Raw genomic sequence first — 23,185 nt, 5'->3', positions numbered from 1 at the left:
GCTGGCCCGCCTGCAGGAGCTGTTCCCAGGCCGAGATCCCTGGGCCCCCAGATTCCCGAGCGCCCCAGACTCCAGGGCTGAGGCTGCCCCCCCCCCCCCGGGTGCGTGTCTGCCCGTCCGTGAGACCCGGGCTGAGGCCCAGACTAGGTCAGTCTCCCCGGAGCCTCCGGCTCACTGAGCTGGGCTGGCCGCTGACGTGTGTGGCCCCTGCAGCCCACGGGTCCTGCCTGGGAGCCAGCGGGCCGTGGACACGGCTGACCCCTGTCCGTGCTGTGGCCAGGCCCCAGGCTGCTGGGCTGAGGATGCGGACGGGCCCAGCGCTGCGGCCTGCGGGGACCGACAGGCTGGTTCCCTTCGCACCCCTCCGTGCAGGTGTGACTAACGGGGTCCCACCTGGTCCAGCAGAGAGAACCCCATGGCTAACAGCATCTGAGGCTTTTTCTTTTGGTAAAGAAGAGGGTGGCACTTAACCTTTATTTACAGGACACTGCGAGATACCAAATTCCACATAGAAATGGGAAACCCTTTGGGAGGACAAGCAAGAAAAGGGCTGGTTCCCTGCACGGTGCCCAGTCTCCCTGCCGCGGCCCCCCACCCTCCATCCCAGAGCCTGCTCACTGACCACCTCCTGGGGAGGGGGCCAGGCTGAGTATCAGGGCCCGTTGGACCAAGTTCTTTTCTCCCTGACATGGAGGCTCCCAGGTGGGCCTGCCTCGCCCTCTGCTGGCCGTGGGATGGAGGGCAGGTCACTGCTCATGTGGCAGCCGGTGTCCCCAACCGCGGCCTCACTGGGGTTGTGGGCCAGTGATGACTCGCAGGAAGGCAGGACGGTGCCCACACTCGGGATGCTTGAACTCTGGTCCTGATGGGATAAAAATAACCACCACCCACATTTCTGCCGGGACATCTGAACGCACAGGACTAGTTTCTGGATGACAGCAGAGCCGACGTCCTCCAATGCGTGTTCCCCGGGTTCCTCAGCATGCCTCCAAAGACCCGACCCTCTCTCCGCCTTCGCCCACCCCGCACCTGGCGGGGGCTGGGGGGGACCTTGGCCGGGTCCGCCTGTCTCTTCCTCCATCCCAGGGAGATTAGTTGGTGTTCAGGCCTCTGAGCACCCTTGTCTCCCTGCCTTTCTGTTCTGGCATTCAGCCTCCTTCTCCGCACCCCCCACCCCAAATATGATATTTATAAGCTGATTTGAGATGCCTTGTGATAGAGGGTCAGGAAAGAGAATTCCGATTTACAGTGATGGATGCCTGAGACACACAGCCCACCCTGCACAGACCAGTCCTGGCACTGGACTCAACATGCATGACCCGTTCTCTGCCGGGCAAGCCTCTGCTTTGCAGAGAATCCCCAGGAATTTCCGGTCTCAGGATGCTTTGATATAAAGACCGTTCTGGTACCTCCGTTGTTTCCTCAGTGGCTTCCAGGGCCAAAGAAATGCCCTAACCTGGGTACGTGCAAGCAAGCATCAGCCTTAAACTCCTTCCCCAGCCTGTCACCTGCAGGGACGCACATGCGGTTTGGTGTCCCAGGCCTCCTGTAAACCCTCGGTGGTAACTCCCGAGGGCACTGGTAACAAGACGCGGCAGGCGGGGTGGGCAGCCGCTGACACTGATTTCCCACAGTAACGGAGGCTGTGCGGCCAAGATCGAGGTGTCGGCAAGGCTGGCGTCTGGGGAGGCCTCTTCCTGGCCTGCAGGCGGCCACCACCTGGCTGTGTCCTCACGCAGCCTTCCCTCTGTGCGCGCGGAGAGAGAGCGATCTCTCGTGTCTCTGCCTCTTATAAGAACACCCGGCCCATCGAAGGCGGGCCCACCCTCATGACCTCATTCAGCCCTAATCACCTCCCTAACGTCGTATCTCCAAGAACAGTCACCTTGGGGGCTGGGGCTCCCCATATGAGTTTTGGCGGGACACAGTTCCACCCACAGCACTCTCCGTCCCTTCCTTGGCTCTCCTGGTGACACAGGTTTCATGGTGGGTCTCCCATTTCCTGATCCCTGTCGAACCAGCAAACCTTGGCTTCTGTGCGTCATGACAGAGGAGAGCTGGGTTCTTTCCTCCGGTTGCCATGGTGACACGTGAACTTTCACGCTGCCCTCTACGCGTCATCCCCTGAGCAGAGAGACATGGAACGGGTGGTCGTCCAGGTAGATGGCCAGGGAGAGGCGATGGTCCTCGTGCCGGAGGATCTGGGAGCAGGCGACGTTGGGAGAACCCCAGCTCGCTGACTGCATTTCCATAGCAGCCACTCGCGAGCCTCCTTTACGCCAGGAACGGCGCTAGGTCTGCGTCTTATTTCATCCGTGGTGCTCGTTTCACAGTTGTGCTGGCCGAGGTCACGGTTGGCCAGCGCCACGCCACTGGTTAACCGCAGGCAGGACCTGGAATTTCTGCCCGGCTGCTTCCAGTGCCAGACCTGCCTTCCCTGGGAACCCCGCCCGTGCCTGGTGACCCCCAGGCCCGACACCCCACCCCTGAATTGGCCTCTCCCTGTTCTCTCTTTCTGTAATGACACCACGGAGCCTCACTTTGTCCCCGTCCCTGCTGGGCTCACGGCCTCCGGGTTGTGTTAAGGGGGCTGGAGGCTGGGATGGTTTTTTGCAGAGGACCGTGGGGAGTGGAGGCAGGCCCCAGGGACGAATTCCGTTCTCTTTCAGTCACTTGTGTCCGTGGGGCTCCCAAGGGAAATGGAGAGAGACGCAGAGGCTCTCCTGAGGGCAAGGACAGGCTGGCCTCCACCCTGGGGCAGCCTCCCCCTGGGAGCTGTCATCTACGGTCTACCACGGGCAGACCCCCTACCCCTCGGGTCAGCAAGGAAAGTAGAAATCACGCCGAACCTCTAAAGGAGAGGCATTTACTGTGGAGAATTGGTTGTGTAGGTGATGGGAGAGCTGGGAAGCCAAACAGGCCCGTTGGACTGAAGCCAGCGGCAGCAGGAAGCCCCTGCGCCCCCAGGCTGGGGAATGATGGTCGGACAGGAGGCCGAATCGATGGGACCCAGGGTCAGGATGGGAGCAGAGCCCCGGCGGTGGGTGTGGAGGGCCTCCACCCGGAGTCCTCCACAAACCACGTTAGCTAGCAAGGCCACACTGCAGTGGCTCAGCGCAGGGACACAGGGACATGGGGACACCTCTCCTGCTCTCCAAGCATTTCCCTGACTGCCCCTTGCTCAGGGGCTTCACCCCTTAGGGAGGTCCCGGGGCCCAAATTCCCCCATCTTTTTGTTCCGCTGTCCCCTCTGTTGGAAAACTTGAACTTGGAAATGACAGACGGCCCTCCCCTCCCTCTGTGGGTGCCCAGTGGGGGTGGGGGGCTGAGCAGACCTGTGGGGCACCCCCTCTCAGCCCAGCAGCCACCCCACACTGTGGGGATGGGGTGCCCCGGGACGGAGGCTGCCTCTGCCCACAGGCTCAGTCCTTCTCTCTTTCCCTGGACTTGGTAAAACTTCGGGAGGGGAAGGGAGAGGTGGGTCAGGGCCTGAGCTGTGCTGGTTGGCAATCTGGGGAGCTTCCGGGGTGAGACCTGAAATTGGCTGCTCCCGCGGAGGGTGGGGAAGCGCGAAGTAGGGGCAGGTCCCTCCAGAGGGACAGGTGGCCGGGATTCACCTACGAGGCCTGTCCTGGGCGCCACCAGGTGGGCATGTCTCCGCACCGCCCGCCAGCGTCGTCCAGCTCCCCTGGAGGTCTTGCTGGGGTTCAGCCGCGTGACAACACCGCGTCACCTCTCCCGAGGCTGCGCCCTGGGGACCCGGGGTGGGCCGTCCGCTCCCTGCACCGGGACCCCGACGGCGGCCCAGCCCCTGGGTGTGCACACGTGCGTGGCTGCGTGCGCGCGGGGTGGTGACCTGGCAGCTGACGCACCCATGCGGGTCCAGGCACACAGCCCCCCTGGCCACACCGCCCGCTCGGGCTGCCATGGGCCTGGCCACAGAGGAGAGGTGAGCAGAGAAATTCATTTAAAAAATGATTTACTGAGGTTGAAATTCCCATTACGCAGAACAAACCATTTTAAAGTGAATATTTCGTATATTCACAGTGTGCGACCTTCCACCTGCTTCCAGACCCGTGTCCTTCGCTCCAGAGGGCGACCTGCACCCCTTTAAACCGCTCCTCGCCGCCTCCCCTTGCCTGGCCACCACCGGTCTGTGGCCTTACCTGCACCTGCGTGGAGTCGGACAGTTCGTGGCCTTTTGTTTTGGGCTTCTTCCTCTGGCTGCAGTGTCTCCTGGGCTCATTCATGCTCTAAGGGTGTCCGCGCCGCTCTCCTCCTTGAGGCTGCATGGCCGTCCGTGTGCGTATTCGCCGCGTTTGTTTATCCACCATCTTTAGATGGACACTTTGGGTGGTCTCGACCCTTTGGCAGCTGCGGATACGCCGCAGGGAACACGGGTGTGCGTGCACTTGTGTGAGTCCCTGATTTGGATTCGTCGCGAATCGAATTTCAAGGTCACATGGGAGTTCTCGGCTTAACTAAAATTCCCGTCTTGAATCTTGGAAAACTGCTCTGGGCAGCAGCGCATCCTCACGGGTGCAGCTGTGTGAATACCACACGCGTGGCACCCTCCCCTGAAAGCAGTGGGTGGCGTCACGTGCGAGGCCCCAGAAGCTGGCTGCTGTGAGAAGGAAAGGGGGAGAACCCCACGGGTCGGGGCTCCTCCATACATGGGAGCTTTTAAAAAGAGTGACAGCCCCCTGTGATGTAAAATGTTTTCAGCGCCACCTGCAAAGGGAGCCAGGGCAGCAACGCTGAGGCTGCAGGACTGGGCTGTAGGGGGTGATGGCCAAGGTGGGGGGTATTGGGGGGCATCGGGCAAACCGTGCCTGTGTGCCAGCCCCCCGCTATCCTGCTGGGGAACGGCTCTCACCCCGGTGCCACAAAGTATGTAATCAGTAAGAGAATAAAAATGTTAAATTACGTTCTTTAAAAAAAAAAAAAGTGGATTTACGGGATCATTGGCGCCATTCCTCTGCTGAAGCTTGTGCCATTTCCTGTTGCAGAAGCCACCGTCCCGAGAGAGTTTTCATTGCTTGTGAAAATCGCTTTATGAAATGAAGACCACAGGAGTCTTGTTGCCTGACACCCCTCTGACCACAGCTGGGGGCAACAGGAACCCAGGAGCCTGGGCCCCAGGGCAATGGAGCGACTGCCGCTCAGCTGAGTCCATCATCCCGGTTAAGCCGGTGCCTGTGTGCAAGGGTCCCCAGGCCCCTCTGAGCTGGGGCCCCCACTGTGGACGCTCCCAGCCCTTCGTCCATAGCCCTTCCGTCGGGCGGCAGTGCAGAGTTACAGGTGGGAGAGTGGCGGCGTTCCTGCCTTCCCCCGGCATCCCGGGTTTACCCACGGACCCCCTGCCCCGCCCGGTGCCCTGGGGAGCACAGATCCTGAGCTTTGGGGGAAACGGGTGACAGAGGCGGACGAAGGGAATGCGTCAGCATGGTCATCCTTGAACTTGAACCGCCCCCCGCCCGACTGCCCCGTCCCCCGCCCGACTGCCCCGTCCCCTGGCCCCCATCCCCTCCCCACCCCAGACCGGCAACATTTCCATGCTGCCTTCCCCTGATGGTCCACCTCGGGACCTGCACAGGGCACACTGTTTCGCTGGGTTAGTCTGTTTGTTGGGCTCTCAGGAGGGGGCAGGGGTAATTCCACCCAATTAACATCAAGCGAGACAGAGGCTCAGAGCTGGACACGAGCATCGCTTCTGGGCACACGCGTCGGTTGCATGTGTCCTTGGAAATGTGCGTGCCCGGGACGAGGCCCGGGGGCTGCCTCCTATAACCCAGCCCTCCCAGAATACTGGACGGCCAGTGGGAAGGTAGCATGTCCCCACAGATGCAGAACAAGAGGGCCATTCGATGCCCGCCTTCTTCAGTCCCCAGTAATCCGTCTTGCATCACTCCCTTTTGTTGGGATTGACAAATAAGCACCATGCTTTCGCCCAGCCCGGCGGATATAAGCCGGGTGCTGGGGGCTGGCGGGGGCCGGCTCCCTGACCGAGCGCAGGAGGGCAGGCATGGGGCGGGCTGGGCGCCAGTTCCGAGCCCTGCTCTGGAAAAACTGGCTCTGCAGAATCAGGCACCCGGTGAGTGAGTGCGGCGTGCCCCGCAGGGTGGCGGGGAGGTGGGTGAGGTCGGGGACGAGGGGCTGGTCCCCACACTCCCCGCAGGGAACTCGGGGAGGCCGGGTGACTGAACGCCAGAACCCACCCTCAGGGCCGGAGTAGCTGATTTAAGCTCAGAATCAAGGCTGCGGCATTGGGTCAGAATAGGGCTAATTTAGACATCTTCTTTTTTAAAAAAAAGGGAGGGAATTTGAACTATAATAGATGTTTTGGGCATCTGATGTAAAAACGGAACTGTGGCCCTCCTCCTTGAGGTGACAGGGCATGGAATACATTTAATGCAGAAACACAGCCTCACAGGCAGCGAGTTCAATCCGTGAGGCTGCACGGTGTCCGTGACTGGAGGCGGCGCGAAGCATCACTCGGTGTAGTTCTTTGATGCCAGACCTTGAGCGTTAACTCACATCTTTGGGAACCGTGTCCAGTTTGCATCCTGGGGCTCTCCTAAGTGGCTTGGAGTTGATCAGACCCAGTGTGCGCTGATGCCACGTAAACACTCTGTGAGGGGGTGTCTTCATGAGGCAGAAGTCTTACTGTTCTGACCGGCTCGCCTTTACTCCTAACGCTGCTGGAGTAACATGAGCAGTTCTAAGTGTCACTTTCCGTGGACGTCGCTCCGTGTCCTTCCTCACGTCAGGGCCCACGCTTAGCTTACGGAGTTCGTTTGTTTTTTTATTCTGACCCGTTCTTCTGCTGGGGGAAATTCAGCCATTGACATTGAATTTCACTTTGCTGAATGCTCACATGCAGACTCTTCCTTCTTTCGCCTTCAAAATAAAGTCAATGTTAACAATGTTAGAAAAAAAATAAAAACAGGTGTTTTCTCTCATGCAGAGATTTCTCAGGGTTGGAAGGACTTCATTTGGAAATTTGCACAGAGCTGTGAAGCCAGGAACAAAAAGTGAGACTCTTGATGGATTGTCAGTGTGTTGGTATCTGTGTAAGCTTTTATTTTTTTCAATCTATGAACAGCGTATTTTATTGACGAACTGTTGGTTTGGGGGGATCTAAGCCTATTTCCCCAGGAAAGAATTTTGCAGGTGGAAGTCAGACACCCAGGTTCCACTCTGTCTGGTTTTTGTTATCAGCTCGTTTAAACCTCAGACCCGCTGGGTGGGCCAGGTACCGGGGCTGCCTCTCCTTCGTTACTGGACACCTGAGTTGTTTAAACGTCTTCATGGTTATGAACGCTGCTGAGATCAACACCCACATCAGAAATATCTTATGCATTTATGAATTTGGTGACCGCTCCTATAAACAGTAGCTCTGGCGTCTCATTCTTTGCCTTATTTTTCTTGTTGGTATTTATCACCTGGTGTCACGTGGATTTACCTGTCGGTTAATTTCCTCCGGAGCTTAGGTTCCCTAGGGCAGAGACTTTCTCCTGGTTTGTTCACTGATGTGTTCCCTAGCACCCGGAACAGTGTCTGGAACCTAAGAGGATAGGTGTCCAGTAGACATTTGTTGAACGGGAGAGGAAGCAAAGAATACAAGATTTATTGCAACTCTGCTGTGTGCTCGACGCTGGGCGCGCCGGCAGAGTGCCCGCCCTGAGCTCCAGGCGCCGTGACTCAGGACAGAGGAGAGCGATGCGGTGCACATGTCCGTACCTAAGGAACCTGCTTCTGGGGGGTCTGTCATACCCGCGTCCCTGCACACATGGGGCGTGGTGTTTGCACCGGTGATTCGTTACAGCAAGACGGTGGAAACAACACAGGGGTTTGGCGCAGAGACCTGGGGGCACGTCCCAGCTTTGCCACTTCCCCGGCGACTCGTGTGGGCAAGTTCCCTACCTTGGCTTCCCTCCCTGTGCAGTGGGATCGCTGCTAAGGATGAAACGAGTGCGACGTGCGTGCAGTGTGAGTGAGAGCTGTTTCCTTGCTTGGCCTCGGGCGGAGACGGGGGCGGTAGGAGCTGGTGGGCTCGGGCATCCACGGGGGAGGAGGTGGCCCCGCCGAGTGCGAGGATGGGGGGCAGAGCCAAGGGCAACTTCCGCCTGCACATCTGGGTCAGGATGGAGCCCGGGGGCTGCAGAGATGGCTTCGCGTCTCCTCACGCTATTGCCTTGGAAATACTGGGGCCGGACCCCTCTGGGCGTTGTCTGTGGACCGACCTCTTTACCGCAGCGTCCTCCTCCTCCCGGAGGACAACCTGTCCATGCTTTGCTTCTGCACGGCCGCTTCCCGACCGTGTTTGAAACGGGGTGTCGGCGTAACTGGGGGGTAATCAGTCTGACCGGGAGATGAAATGGCCTCAGAGAAATACTCATTTAGTAAATAAAAATCAAGCTCTATGTGTCAGGCGACCATACCTTCGAGGGAAACATGTTTCATGTCATATTTAATTAAAAAAACCTCGTTATTATATTTTATTCCTATAGTTCCTTTAGGAGACCTCTTATTACGGGCATTTCAGACAGAAAAATAGAACGAATAGTGCAGAGTGAACGAACAGTAATCACACGTGTATTCATACTTTCTTAGCTTTACAGATTGTTGAAATTCTACTACTTTGGGGAAAAAAATAAGTAGAAGCACTTTAAATTTTTTTCTTTTTTTTTGGGCAGGGGAAGGTAATTAGGTTTTTTTAAATTTATGTATTTATTTTAATTTTTCTTAATGGAGGTGCTGGGGATGGAACCCAGGACCTCGTGCATGCTAAGCACGCGCTCCACCCCTGAGCTGCACCCTCCCCCCCGAAGCACATTTTTATATCTACTTTAATACCACTAATTTTTTTCTCTTAAATTTTATTTATTGCACAAACAGCAGGACAACAATAAAGAAACATTTAAAAATCCGTATAAGCAGAAGCACATTTTTGTAACTACTGAAAAACTACGTGTTTTTTTTCCCTTGAATTTTATTTATTGCACAAAGAGCACTTTTAACAGTAAGGGACATTTAAAAAAATCATCTAAAATTGCGTTGCCCTAGTGTGCCTGCTTTTTTACGCTTTTCTTTCTTGCTATTCCGTGTGCATGATACATTGTTTCATGATTCAAGTCAGAGCTTTTTGCTTTTTAGTTAACATTGAATCCCAGCGTTTTGCAATTTGCTGTGCAGTCTTCATTAATGAATGGTTTAGCTGAATGCTAGTTTATCATGTGGATGCACGTAATGTATGTAGCTGCACCCTTTCGTGGGGCATGAACGTTCTTGCCTGTTCACATTGCCCTGAAGGGCGTCTTTATGCGTGAAGGACGCGTCTCCTTCTAGGTGGCTGCCCTTGACCGAACTTCCCCAGCAGGGTTTCCGGGTCCGAGGTGAGGACGCCTGCGTTGGGGGCAGGTGGGTCGCAGCTGATGGTGCCCCCAGGAGGGTCCACGTGGGCTGTCTCTGAGCGACCTTGGAAACGGCTCCTGGCGGGGAGCCACGCTTTCCCACAGGAAGTTATGTATTTCGTCCTAACCATAAATCAGTCTGATCTGTTGATTCTCATTTTAATAATTTAAGTAACGCGAGAGGAACAATGTGAGCCGAGTTTCCGCTCCTTGGCTGTCTCCTCGCTCTGCAGCCTTTGGGGGTTTTCCTGTAATTTACTGAAGAGAGGCTGGCCCACAGCCTGGACACTGTGGATGTGTCCAGGTCACTGTGGACCAGTGACCGTTCCCTGGGTCACGGTTGCCTCCGGTCTCCGGCTTCTGTTGAATTCTTCCTCTTCACCGCCTGTGACTCCCCCTCCCCGCTCCCCAGCTGGACCAGACTCCAGTTCCTTTCTCATTAGTGAAAGCTGGTGCCAGCCCTGGGGCTTGGTGAGCTTTTCCTGAACACTGGGGCTAGCGGAGGGGGCGTGGAGCACACTTTATCGTAAGGACATCATTATCCTAAAAACCCGTGGTCCGGGAGGGGAAGGTCTAGCTCAGGGGTAGAGCACGTGCTTAGCATGCATGAGGCCCTGGGTTCAATCCCCAGCACCTCCATCAAAATAAGTAAGTAAATAAACAAGCCTAATTACCCTCCCCCCAAATATTAAACACATTAAAAAAAATGACCGTAATTAAAAACAAAATCCGTGGTCCATTCCCAGCTGTGCGTTGGAGGGGGCTGGTGGAAATTACAAAATTCTCCTGGCCACCATTTTACCAGGAACACACTCCTGCCCCTGGACGCTACAGCCCAAGCCCCGGCCCACGCGCGAGGCACCGCGTTCTGGCTTTACAGGGCCCCTTTCTGGTGAGATGCACCATCTCTCTCTCAGACACGGACAGAGCTACGCGTCTTGGCGGCAGCTTCTCCCTCTGGCCTGGCTCCAGGAAGCCCGCCGGGGTCTTTGCTCCAGGCTGGGGGGTTATCTCCAGCCAGCACGAGCCAAGTTCAAGCTCCACCCCTTCCCGTTAGCGGACCCCCAGGAAGCCCCCCCCACCCCAGGCTGCATCCTAGCCTCTCCCTTAGGGCCTGGTCCTTCAAACACCGCCCGGGAGGCAGCTTTCCTTTCCTTTAATGTGCGCAGAGCAAACCCTCAGTCTGCGAGCCGGCTGCTTGGGACCTTTACAAAACAAAACCCCTCGTGTTTCTTGGAGACTTTTTGTCCACCACTGAACTCAGGCCCTAAAAGCCTAGTTTGGTGTTCAAGAATAGTTTCCTTTGGGTAACAATGACTGTACTGGCCACGACTTCTGTAATTTTCTGAAATGGCAAAAAAGAAAAAAAATTATATATAGAGGTGGCTGTGTGCCGGTTTTGTGGAATGACACGTTATCAATTCTTTGTTGTTAGATTTGCTCTGAAGGTCTGCTAAGGGTGTGAACGGGAACCAGGAGCTCAAAGGCTGATCCCTTCCTCTGGCAGGTTAGAAAAAAGACCAAAAGGTGGTTCCTGAGACGACGCCACCGTGTTGTATATTTTTCAAAAATAGCCGAGTAGCTTTGGAGAAAAACGGTTCAGAAGTTCAGCCATTAACTCTGCTGGCAGATCCGTGCTGGAAGTGTTTGCGAAGTGATCTGTGAGTGGTTTTTTGTTTTTTTTTTTTGGCGAATGAAGAAGGTGAAAACAAAGTCACCCTGGCTCTGCCCCCAGCCTCAGGAGCAAACCCGGGCTCGCCTCGGGACGCTGGGGACTTTGCAGGGAGCTCGTGGGGGGACTGGAAGTCAGGTCCTGCTCCCCGCGCCGCCGGCCGGGAGAAATGCGTCATTCATCCGGTAAAGTCGAATCCAGGAAGCTCGTCCGAGCACGTCTCCCGGCAGCAGTCACGTCCTCTGCTCAGCCTTCCCTTCCCGAGGGTCCCGGCGTGGGGAGGGTGGCCGGGTGGCCCCACTGTCAGAGCAGCAGACAGCTAGATATGTGCCGAGAAAGGGGGACGCTGGCCACATGGCAGGAACTGGGCAGAAAGGAGGGGCGTGGGCCAAATGCAGGGAACCACACATCATGTGAGCACCAGGGGTCCCCAGGCAGAGAAAGAGAAGCAGGGACCTCTGGGCTGACAAGTGGTCACACCTTTTGGGGTGATGAGAGGCCTGGAGGCCGACAAAGAAAGGTGGGAAAAGACAGGAGTCTCCAGTGTCTGAATGGGACCTTTTGCTCATCCTCCCCTCATTTCAGTAACATTAGCCTTGCAGGTCAGAAGTCCCCATCATGCACCGAGGCCATGACACGTCCAATCCAGACTAAATAAGGACCAAAATGCCCCCTCCCCTCAGGAAGGGGGAGCTGGGATGAGAATCAGGGAACACGACCCCAAACCCTTCCCTCCCCGATGAATATTCCATTCATTCATGTTTACACCCTGTGTAACCAACGTGCCAAAGAAACTCGGGGCAGCTGCTCACCTGAGCCTGCCCGCTCCCCCCTTGAGAGGGTGCCGTCCATCCCTTAATAAATCCCCACTTTACCATCTTAATCTCTCCATCTCGTCTCTGAATTCTTTCTGGGACGGGACAGGAACCTGGAACGCCGGTTACATCCGCCGGCAGCGCCACCACTGGCTGACCGTCGCCTAAGCTGCAGGTCCCGGACCCTGCTCAGACCCGCGGTCGATACCCTACTTGAATGTCCGTGTCCGTGCGGGGCTGGACTTCCGGGCATGGGGCAGTGTCCCACCATAAGCGCTCACACCCTGGCACCCCCAGCTGCTCTCTCTGTGGATGTCAGAGTCCCGGGGCCTCCCGCCTCAGCTGGCTCTGGCCCCCCGGGGGCCCCCACAGTGCTCTTGTGGAAGGACCCAGGCCACGTGGCGCTGGCTCATGGCCAGTGCTCAGACGCTTCGGCTGGTGTGTCCAGCACAGGCCACGGGACGGAGCCTGGTGGCCCTTGCCCGCCCCCGACGGCGGTCACGGTGGCCGTCAGCCCCGCTGCCCTTGGTTTGCCGGCACTTGGCAGAAGCTGACAGTGCTGGTTCTGCCCCTGGGGTTGGAGATCCCCGGGGTCAAGGCGTCCTCGCCCGCCAGCTGGTCGGCAGTGGGGCCTGGGGGCGTGACCTGCCGGCCAGTGTGCTTTACCGCCACCTCTTAGCGGCGACCCCCCAGGAACCCACGGGGCCCCCGGCGGGGGAAACTGACCCTGGCCCCAGCGTTTCCGGCAGTTACAGGGCAATCGTCCACTTCCTGCTGGAACCACGGGAACAGCTTACACTGCCCGCTTCGCTCCCTCCGGCCGGAGTCGCAGCCCACCCAGGTGCCCGGGGCCTCGAGAGAGCTCCTCAGTAAACCTGGAACGCATGACCGACTCTAGCAGCCACGGCCCTGCACCCGGGGTCCTCAGGGCCGGCCTGGGGGAAGCAGGCCCAGTGGCTGAAGGTCCCTGAGGGTCATTCAGGTGCCTTTCAGTTTACAGAGGGCAGTGGTCTAGGAAGAGTGGCTCAGAGATGGAATTACTGAGAAGCAAGCATCCTTTTGTGTCTGTAGAGGGTGGGGAGGGCTGAGCTGGGCAGTCTGGGGTCTGTTTGCTTTTTCCTCCAGGACGCAGTCAGGACGTCCTCGGGGCGAGAGCTTTCCTTTTGTTTGGCTTGATCTTCCTTCGCTCCTGTTTAGCTCGCATTTCCTCATTCTCCCTCTTAGTGTGATTGAGTAAACAGCCGGACACAGAAACCGCTTTGAAGGGCAGCGGGGAGGAGGGACGCCCACCACGAGAGGGTCCCGTTCGGATTTCTGTGTGGCTGCAAACAGTCTTTTTGTCCTGCCTGAGTTTAAGAACGTTAAGAATCTCCCGTCTTTGAGAGGGATAAAAAAAAACCCGACAGGACTTCAGAAACGAGGCGTCCAATTTCTCATGTTCCAGTTTGATTCTCAGGGTGAAAAAAATGTGTCTTTCCACAGCTCGCTTGCTGAAATGGCCACCAGCGTACTGGGGGGGAAACTGTAAGGTTTTCCAGAGGCTGGGTCGGGGAGATCTTACTTAGGGTGGTGGCTTTGTGTGGCTTGTGTGGGGGAAAAATCTCCAAACAGCGGAAAACCAAAAAACAAGCTGCCTCGTTCCCACTTGGTGGAGATCCTGGAGTTTCTCTGTTTAGTATTTTTTTTTTTTCCTTTGGCCCTGACAGACCTGGGTTTTTCAATTATAAGCAAAATTAAATAAATGCCACAAACTTCCCAGTAGCAGTAAGTCCGGAGACAGAGGCCGAGGACCTCAAGGCTTGTTTTGTGAGAATGTGTTGGAGGCTGGGGCTGTCCGCTGGGGAAGCGTCCAGACCAGGCAGCACACCTCCAGCCCGCGGCTCGAGGGCCTCCATGCGGGGCCTTCGTCTGGGGTCAGACTTGTGTTTTCTGCTCAGTGTGCACCCAGGTTCGCACCCGGCGGGGATGTGTCCTTCCCCGGCTGCTCAGGGCTCACCCGAGGGGTCGCACTGAGCCCAGAGTGCCCTGTTCCCCGGGGCATCCTGCTTGCTAACCAGCGTGGGCTGGTGTGACACTGAAGGGTCTCCCGGACCCCTGCCACCCCCAGTTTGGAAAAGAACCACCCCTTGGTGCCGAGCGCGGAGAGCCGGCGTGGTGCCTGCGTCCCATCTTGACTTGGTCTCAGACTGACGGAATCGTGGCTGAGGGTGGGGCAAGGGTGTTGTGCTGTGACCTCAGTAGACCTGACAGCGGGGGGTCCCTCCCCTGCCCGTCCCCTCTGCCCAGCCCCCGGGGGCCTCAGTGTCCTTTCTCCTCTTCCCATTTCACAGATGAGGGAAACTGAGACTGGGCGGGTGGGGGAGGGGGCGGTCCATGGGCGGGGAGGCACCTGCCCCTGCTCCAAACCCCAGGACTCTCTCCCTGCTTCCTCCAGTGAATGGCTCTGAGTTTGCTTGTTGGGGAGCAGAGTAGGCAGATAGGACAGAAGCTATGAAGCCATGACAGTCAGGAGACTCCTTGTGGCTGGGGTTGGTTTGGCCGTGCCCACGTCAGAAACTGCTGGGAGGGAGGCTGTCCCCGGCACACCCTTGACCTCTGTCAGCAGCACGGCGGGAGCGGGCTGTCAGCCCCAACACTGGGGGGCCTGCGGCCTCGCCCTCATGGGGGCCTGCCTTGTTTCCAGGGGTCCTGAGAGCATCCCCAGTTCTTCCCCGGCTCATCGCACCAAGAAGTTTGTTTTCTCATGTATTTGGAAACATAGTTGGATCTGTTTTTGGACTTCCTGTGCTTTCCCATCGATCTGCATTTCTGCTTTTGCAGTTTCGTGGCTTAAAAAGCATCCCTGCTTTATGCTCTGCTGTGCTGTGGGCTGATCGTCCTTCATGCCCCGTCTTTTCCCTTCAGCTTTCTCTTTGCTTTTGGAGCATTGTCTGCCCACCAATTATCTTTTAGAAGCATTTCGAGTTGAAAAAAAATGATTCTGGTCGGAATTTTTTTTTTTAATTTTGATTTTTTTAATTGAGGCATCGTTAATTTCCAACGTCGTGTTATCCAGTTGGAATTTTGATTAGAATTGCGTTCGGTGTGAGCGGGGACTCGGGGAGGGGGTCATCTGAGCCCTCCTCTGACCGTGCACCCTGCGGTCTCCTTGGACCACCTGTGCCCCCGTGGATGGAGCGTTCAGTCCCTGGACGCCTGTCCCCTTGCCTTTCTGGTCGCCGGTCACTTCAGCCGCCTCTTGGCTGTAGCCTTCTGTGCGTTCGCTGGACTCAGGAACCTGTGTCCAGCTCACTGTTTTCAGTACTTCCTTTGCAGTTGTCTTCACTGGAACCATCTGCTGAGTTGCAATCTTTGTATCAAAGAGCCTGCACATTGATTGCTTTGAAACATACTGTTCACCTGATTTGCGGAAAGTTTGCACCAAGATGCATCTCCTCCCACTGTTCAATGTAACTTGGATAATTTTTTTTTTTTTTTGCTTGTTTCCTTTGAGTCTCTGAGGGAAGAATTCATTCCTCATTCGTCTTTATAACTCGCTGCAAAGTCTCCCTCACAAGGCTGGAAAGAATTAAGTGCTAAATGGATGTGTAATGAACATATACTGAAAGAAGAGCGATTGTTTTTCAATCTAAAGCTCAAAAAAAAATAAGGAAAGAGAGATTTTATCTGTTTCTTCCTCTCAGGACCAAACTAAGTCAATTAGCAGCATAAAGCTTTGCAAAAGGGGCTCTTCGGGAGGGAAGTTCGGACCCTCGTGGACTGGGTGTCAGAAGTCCCAGATCTGAGCTACAGCGGACTTAGGTCAGCTCAGCTGAGAGTCGCCGTTTGGTTTTGACTCATGGTTTCTCTGAACCCCTTTCTTGCAGTATTTCCTCGCAAGGACCTCACGATACTGCTGGGAAAGTCTCCTCTTATGAGAGGCGGGCATCCATCCAGAGACCCAGACACCCCAAAGAGACACAATAGAATTTCACGCTGTTGCAAGGCCCTTTGTTTGCAAGCAGAAGGGCCGCAGACTAATCATACGTTGTGCTGCAGCTTCCCTGACATTCTGAACTTTCCGTGATGTGTTTCCCTGCGCCGTCAGCCGGTGAGATCGCGTGACCACCTCCTCCCTCGGAGGGGGCCCCCTCTTTCCTTCTTAGTTCACTTACAATTTTTGTTTTTTGTACCGAAGAGTTTTCTCCTTCGTGGTTTGCGGCCGTCACCAAACCCACGAGCCGCCCAACTACCCTGGAGGATTTAAAAATGGGCTTAAACTCGGCCTGTGAGATGTTTTGTCCCGGCGAGATGGAAAGTGCACATGCTGGCTCTGCAGGCCGGGGATTCAGGCCAGGTTCCCTCACAGACGGGTCCCAGGACACCGGGGAAGCTAGTTATCGCCTTGGTTTCCAGCCTATGAAATGGGCACAGTGTGACCTGCCTCCGCGGGTGTTGCGAGCACGGAATAACGGGTGAGCAGGAGCTCGCGAGGGCTCCCGGGCTCTGCAGAGGACGACGGGGGTCGGGCCTCTTTCCGTCCGCATCCTCAGAGCCTCGCTCAGCCTTCCTCACCTGCCTCCGCGGGCCGGACGCCTGCGCTCCACCCCCCGAGGCAGGGACCAGGGCATGTGTGTTCCCCGCTGCGTCCCCACTGCCTCACTCGGTGCACCCTCCGCGATGAATGAATGACCTCACTTCTTCTGTTGCCCTAGTGCACCCACATTTCCTGATCCATTCTCCCATTTTTTTGCACAACATCCCCCAATTGTCTTCATTCACAAGTAACGCTATTGAAAGTACTTATTTAAAAAATTTTTTTTGTTTCTTTTTTGGGGGGGGGTGAATAATTAGGTTTTTATTTGTTTCAATTTTTTTTTAATGAAGGTTCTGAGGACTGAGCCAAGGACCTCGTGCTTGCTGGGCACACGCTGTACCCCTGAGCTACACCCTCCCTGCCTGAGCACACGTTTGGTTCAAGAGTAACACGCTCTCAAAAAGTAACTATTGGGTGAAAGCTTTTATAGGTTAGAACGAGTCTAGTGTAGTTGAAGTAACAGAATTCAACCAGTTACGTAGTTGGTGAATTTGCACATCTTCAGGCTGCTTCCAAAAGTCCTGGTGATCTGTGTCCTCACCGACACTCAATGTTGCCAGACTTTTTACTTTTTCCCCAAACTGTGGACATAAAACGGTATCTCACGGGGACCGTCTGCATCTGCCTGGGCACCACGGGGATGGAGCACCGGTCCATATATTTATGAGGTGTTCATACTTTGCTCCGGTCTGGCCGTATTTTTGGACTGTTTTTTTATCAGATTATCTCCTCTGTGGTTTGTAGGCACATACATCCTATTCTGGACGCTACGTTGTTCGTTGTATCCATTGAAACAGATTCTTCAAGTCGGTGGCTGATCTCACTTTAAAATAGAAGAACGGAGATTTTAATTTAACCTGGTCTGACTTTCCTTTTTATGCTTATGTGCATTTTTAGACAAAATTGACGAAGATGCTCTCTGCTTTCTTATAAGGATTGAAATTTTTTTTTTTCACTTGGAGAGTTTCGTATGGGATGAGTGGCAAGAATGTAACCCCCAATCTGAGGATAACCAGTTATGTGGCAGTTTGTTGAATAGCAAGTTTTTCTCCCATTGGTCCACTAACCACCTTTTTTCCTGTGTCAGGTTTCCGAGTAGGCAGACCTCGGTCCCTCTGTGCCGCTCCGTAGGTCAGTTTCCACATTGTCCTAGTGGTCTTACTTCCTGCCGTGTTATAGAAGGTCTTGAAGTGTGGGAGGACAAGTTCTTTCCGTCTGTTGGTGCAAAATGTCCTGGATATTATTTGGGTTTTTGCTCTCCCCAGTGCATTCTAGAACCAGCTCATTAAATTGGACAACAGGAGCAAAATCAAGACAAAATGCACAAAAGCTTGTTGGAATTCCATTGGGATGGCATTCACCCCGTAGATCTCTTTGGGTAGAATTAACCTCTTTATGTTGTTGCCATTTCTGATGCATTAATTGTGTTCATTGCTTCATTTATTCAGTTTCTCTTTGGTGTCTTTCAATAAAGTGTCATAATTTTCTTCTTCTTTGCCTTCTTAGTTAATTTAGAGAATTATTGTGAGATAGGTGTTGAATTCTTCCATGAAGGTAACTTTGAAATTTTCTTTCTGAGGTTCTGTCAGCTGTTGCTTTATATACTTTGAGTATATTTATTAACCATATCAATGCATAAATTATCACATTTTCCTGTTATAGCGTTTCTTTTATATGTAGTGATCCTCTCCGTACTGAATAATGTTCTTTGTCAAGTCTCTTGTCTGGTACCATCATAATTACATCACTTAACGTTTACTTAGTGTTTCTTTTTTGTCTCTTTATTTTTCAACCACTCTGTGTCCTTATGTTGGATACCTTGGTTTCGGATTATCTGAAATTTTTCTTTTATTCTCCGTTTTGGGGGGAGACGTTTTCTGGATCCACGATTCTGAGTCAAGAGAATTTCTCCAAGTATTCTGAAGAGATTTAACTGCCTTCTGCTTCCTTCTATTAAAGAGTCCTTGTTGAATCTAATCTGAGGGCGTGTGTCTGTTTCTTGAATTGCTATTGAGATATTCTCTTTGACTTTTGTGCTGAGGTTGTTAACGTGGACGTACGTTTCCTGGGACACAGTATATTCTTTGGTCGATGAATTTGTGTGTTTTATACGTTCTGGAAAATTCTCCGCCATTAGTTATTTACACGTTGCCTCCTCTGCTCTCTGTCCCCTCGGAACCCTCCCCTTCGTAATTCAGTCTCGCACTTGAATATTCCACTCGCGACTTCTGTCTTCTTTTCAGTTTGTAGTTTGTCCCTTCCGTCCTCCCAGCTCACTGGGGATTTCTCTCACTTGTAAGACCGGCAGTGCGACAAAACCCATATTCCTGCAGCAGGCAGTCCCCTGCCACTGCCAGTCCGCACAGTATTGGAAGCGGAGTGATATTACTGGATTTTTAATTTCATCGCTAAGCCCTCGGGCTGCATGGTTAACAGTGATCTGTGTTCTCTTGTGCTGGGGAATGTGTGCTTGTTGGATTTTATTTAAGGGTCCTTTTGGCCGGGTGTCCTGTTTTTATCACTCTTTCTCTTAGAACTGGGTGAACACTGATGCACTGGTTTCTGGCGTTGAGTATTTGGAGGGTGTGTTTGAGGCCAGACTGATGTGTGTCCTTCTCCGTGGCGGCTTGTGGGGTTTGCCCTTTGTCCCTGAAGTTCAAAAGCCAGAGCTGAGCTGCAGTGTGCTTTTCGGAAACGCAGCGCACACGCTCAGTCTTCTGATAAAGTCGTCTCCGTTCTAGGCAAATCCTCCCGTGTTGCATCTTTGAGCACATTTTTTGTCCCATTTGTTGGATTCTCTGCCTCAGGAACGACAATTAATCCTTATGCTGTCTTTGTCTCTCAAAGCGTATTATGTTCGCTTTTTGTGTGTTGTTATTTTTGCCTTTCAAACTCTTTTTTTAAATCACCATTGTTGTCTCAAACTGCTTCTCCAGCGCAGAAGTTAAATTTAACCCGCTTCCATTCTCTTCTTGTGGTTTCTGAATCGCTGAGAATTCCACAGTAATGATTTTTTGTTGTTGTTATTTTTTCTTTTAGATCTGCAGCCTCTCTTTTCATTTATCATTTTTTTTAAAGCTCTCGTTGTCTGAACGTTCTTATTCCATTGTTCTTCTTTATGAAACAGTTGTAAAGACATGCTGGGTTTTCTCCGCGCCGTCTCTTTTCCGGTCACGGTCCGAGACTTTCTGTGGCTTTTTGCGTTTTTCGTTCGTGTCCCTCCAGAATGTTTAGACCGTCGTTTTTGCTCTTTCTTTTCGTCTGACTCATGCTGGCAGCTTGGCCCAGGTGTTACAGCTGTCCTCGACTCCCTTTCCCATAAATCTGAGGCCAGCTTGATTTTTCCCTTTCCAGCTCCAGGGCGGCCTCCGAGCAGGTCCCCCCCCCCCCCCCCCGAGCCAGCAGCCTGCGGCGGGAGGGGTGGCGGGGCCCGTGCGGGAGGCGGCTGCGTCCTGCTCCAGCCGCCGGGCCCCCTGCTCTCTGCTCGGGGAGCTTCCTCGTCGACCTTTTTGTAGCTTTTATGTGAGATGAGGACAAGTTCTCTCTCTCTCTCTCTGTGCCTCTATTTTCATTTCCTTTCTTTTCCCCTCCCTCTTGTTTGTCTGGGAAAAGAGGTCCGTGAGGAGGGCTGGATATGCCGTTTAACCCTGGGGTCCTTGGTGCACGTGGTTGCAGGTGCGCATTGTTAAGGTCCCCCAGATGCCAGGGTGTCTCCGCTGCACGGAGGGGAGTTGGAGGGGGGGTCCATAAACACCCTTGAGGGGTGTGAAGTTTGGGGGTGCAGACCTGGGCACCTTTGCAATCTCCTGCTGGACGCCTCCGTCCTGGCCGCCTTCGGATGGCACTGACCCCAGCTTTTGTCTTGGGCCCCTTCCCACTGTTGCAAAGTCATGAGCGGAGATGGAGGGGAGCCTGGAAAGTCACCAGAAGGCGCCCCCGCTGAGCGGGGACAAGGGGTGAGGAACGCCCAGCAAAATTCACGCATAATAATGACACGTGGGCAGGAAACCGTGATGCAGAAACGCGGTGAGAGAGAGAGGGCAGCCCTTCTGCCCTGAGAGGCGGTGGTTCGCTCCCTCACAGGGGACAGTGACCCGGCAGAGCTGGGGCGGTCAGCACCCTTCTTTTGAATGGAGTGATTTCAAATTCACAGCCGTGGAAGGTTGTTTTTCCTACCTCTGCTTTTCAGGGGGCCCGTGATCGGCTGGTAAATAGAAAACGGGGCTCTTATCTTTGTAGGTTTAATTGAAATTTTATTTCGATTTCGAGAGCTTCAAAGAAACTTCCCAATTATAAGATGTAGTTTTGTTATTACTATCTTTTTCTATAGAGTCATTCCCATTTGAACCTGGAGATTTCCCATTGATTTTACGACTGGATTGACAAACACTCATATTTTCAGAGTTGCCATGGCCTGGTTTAGTTTGGGCTTGACAAGTTCCTCTAAATTAAATTTGTGTACAGGAAAAAAAAAGCCAGATGTTGTAAATAGAAAGATTGACAGGTTGATTGCATAAAAGATTCAGAGAATAAAAAAAGCAAATAAACAATTGGAGAAAATATTTGCAAAACCTAAAACCAGCAAAGGGCCGACTGAATTCTTTAATTAAAGCAGAACCAAACAGGAAACAGTGATTTACAAGCCGGTGAAAGAAAACAGTTTAGTAGAAAAATGGGTTCAGGGGAGAACAGAAGTTAACAGACAGGGAACTGTATGTACTTATGAAAAATGCTTGGTCTTAATTAAAGAAATGTTATTTTTTGCATGTATTATTTTTTGCATACACTTCGACAAAAATTTAAAAGTTTGTTCGTCTCAGGTGAAACTGAGAGTGTAATTAGAGTGAATAGTGACCAGTTCGGCTTTTCCTAAGGGCATTTTGATTTTATCTGTCCAAACTAAAAATCTAAGTTAAAAAGTCACATACGCTTTGACTCAGCCATCTTACGTAGCAAATCCCACCTCACTGACGCGCTTACAAGTCAGGCAACCAGACAGAAAACTCAGGGTAGAACTGACCCCAGGCAGATGACTTTGCACATTTCCCTAAGTTGGTCATTGGTTAAATCAGTTAAATTCTCCAGGAAATTATTCTGTAGTCTCTGAAAACAATGAGACAGGTCTGTAGGTTCTGATGTGAAAAATTGTTCCCTCTGAACATTTCTTACTTATATTTTTAAAAAAATGAATTAAGAAAACTGTTGGAGTGATTTTTTTTTTATCCTTTGGGGACAGTGAATTTTTTTTTCTCTGTAGTTCTTGAATTTGTAACCATACCTGGAATTATTTATGTGCGATGTTAGAAGTGGCTTTCTGAGTCTTGGCACTATAAATTGTTTTCTGTTGTCTTGGCTACCCGACGTTATTAAAAGCTTAAAAAGGAACCTGAAAATAATTACGTATTTGTTCTTAATAGTGTCAAGCCATTGTTCCACCTGAGGCACGTTTTCTATTTCACACATTTATATTCAGCCTGAATTAATTACGCACTCCTCGCCCCACCACCCTCTCCCCCCAGCGCTCCCAAGGAACGACTCGTTGCAGAGAATGAACAGATGACCGAAATGAGTGCATGTGACCTTTCTTTCTGGTTTAATTACAATCCTTTGAGCCAGAGGCTGCCCTCCCCCCTGCGGCCGTGTTCTCTGTGATCAGGGTGGGTGATACTGGATTTTGGCGCTTTCCCAGGGAACTTTTCATAACGATGCACTTGCTGGCCCAGGACCTACTTCCTCATGACCCGTTTCAAAGAGAGGGTGGTGTCGTGTCTTCTGTAATTACACCGGGGACCGAAACCTCCTTTTCCACCTGGGTTTAGTCTGTGCGGTTTTAAGCCCTGTGTACTCACCTGGGCCCCTGGGGATCCGTTTGCTGGACCTTACAGGGAAGGGCTGGGACAGGTGGCCTGTGGCCGTGGCAGTTCACAGAGCAGAGGAGGGAAGCCAACATGAAGTCCGCTTTAGCTCAGAGCCGTGTCACTCGGAGCCCGACCAAGCAAGCACCCTTGGAGGTGCTGACAGCGTCTCTAGCTTCCCGGCCTGCAGGTGGTTAGATTTTGGTTAGTGCGTTTCTGAACGCCTTGCCTGTTTTGTGTCTGGCTGTAAACTTTTGTCTTTGCAAGCCGATATGAGTGGGAGCCCACAGAAGCGCATTATTTTCCATGAAAACAAGTGGAGAGTGGTGACAATAGAAGTAATGTCGTGATAATTGAGGATTTTCTGTTAATGAACTTTTCCCTGAGCTGTAACCATGTTTCTTTCTCCAATAATTAAATTCCACATGTCCCTGGTGGCTCCTTTACTTTGGACTTTGAATATCGGGCTTATACAGGTGACCACTGCAGCCCCCCGGTTGCTATTTTGCAATTTGTGTCATGAGATTTGACTCCAGTAATCTGACTTTTCAGAGTTTGGTCCAATCTCAAGAGAGTAATTTCAAAAGATAGATTATTTATACTCAGAATTATTTGTTGATGGAAAAATGGGAGTTATGATCTATTTTTGTTTGTTTTTTGGGGGGGAGGTAATTACGTTTATTTATGTATTTAACAGTGGTACTGGGCATTGAACCCAGGACCTTGTGCATGCTAAGCAGGTTCTCTACCACTGAGCTACACCCTCTCCCCGAACTATTCATTTGTAAGGGGGTTGTACAACCAATAAGATGACAGTTAGGAGCCTTGCTTGGTGGCACTAGAAAATTTTC

The 23,185-nt window shown here is 52.9% G+C and overlaps 1 protein-coding gene across 1 annotated transcript in view; it reads left to right on the top strand.

Annotated features, from left to right (window-relative positions):
• Positions 1-6,025: 6,025 nt before the first annotated feature.
• Positions 6,026-23,185, top strand: part of ABCA13 (ATP binding cassette subfamily A member 13) — a 181,454-nt gene continuing 164,294 nt past the window's right edge. Inside the window, exon 1 of the mRNA XM_031444992.2 lies at positions 6,026-6,094. Within this exon, the coding sequence (XP_031300852.2) occupies positions 6,026-6,094 (69 nt within the window). The remainder of the gene's footprint in view (positions 6,095-23,185) is intronic.

This window comes from Camelus dromedarius, chromosome 35 (genome assembly GCF_036321535.1).
Source record: "Camelus dromedarius isolate mCamDro1 chromosome 35, mCamDro1.pat, whole genome shotgun sequence".
NCBI lineage: Eukaryota > Metazoa > Chordata > Mammalia > Artiodactyla > Camelidae > Camelus > Camelus dromedarius.
Note: the sequence above shows the minus strand (reverse complement) of the source record. Positions and strands in the feature narration are given on the sequence as shown.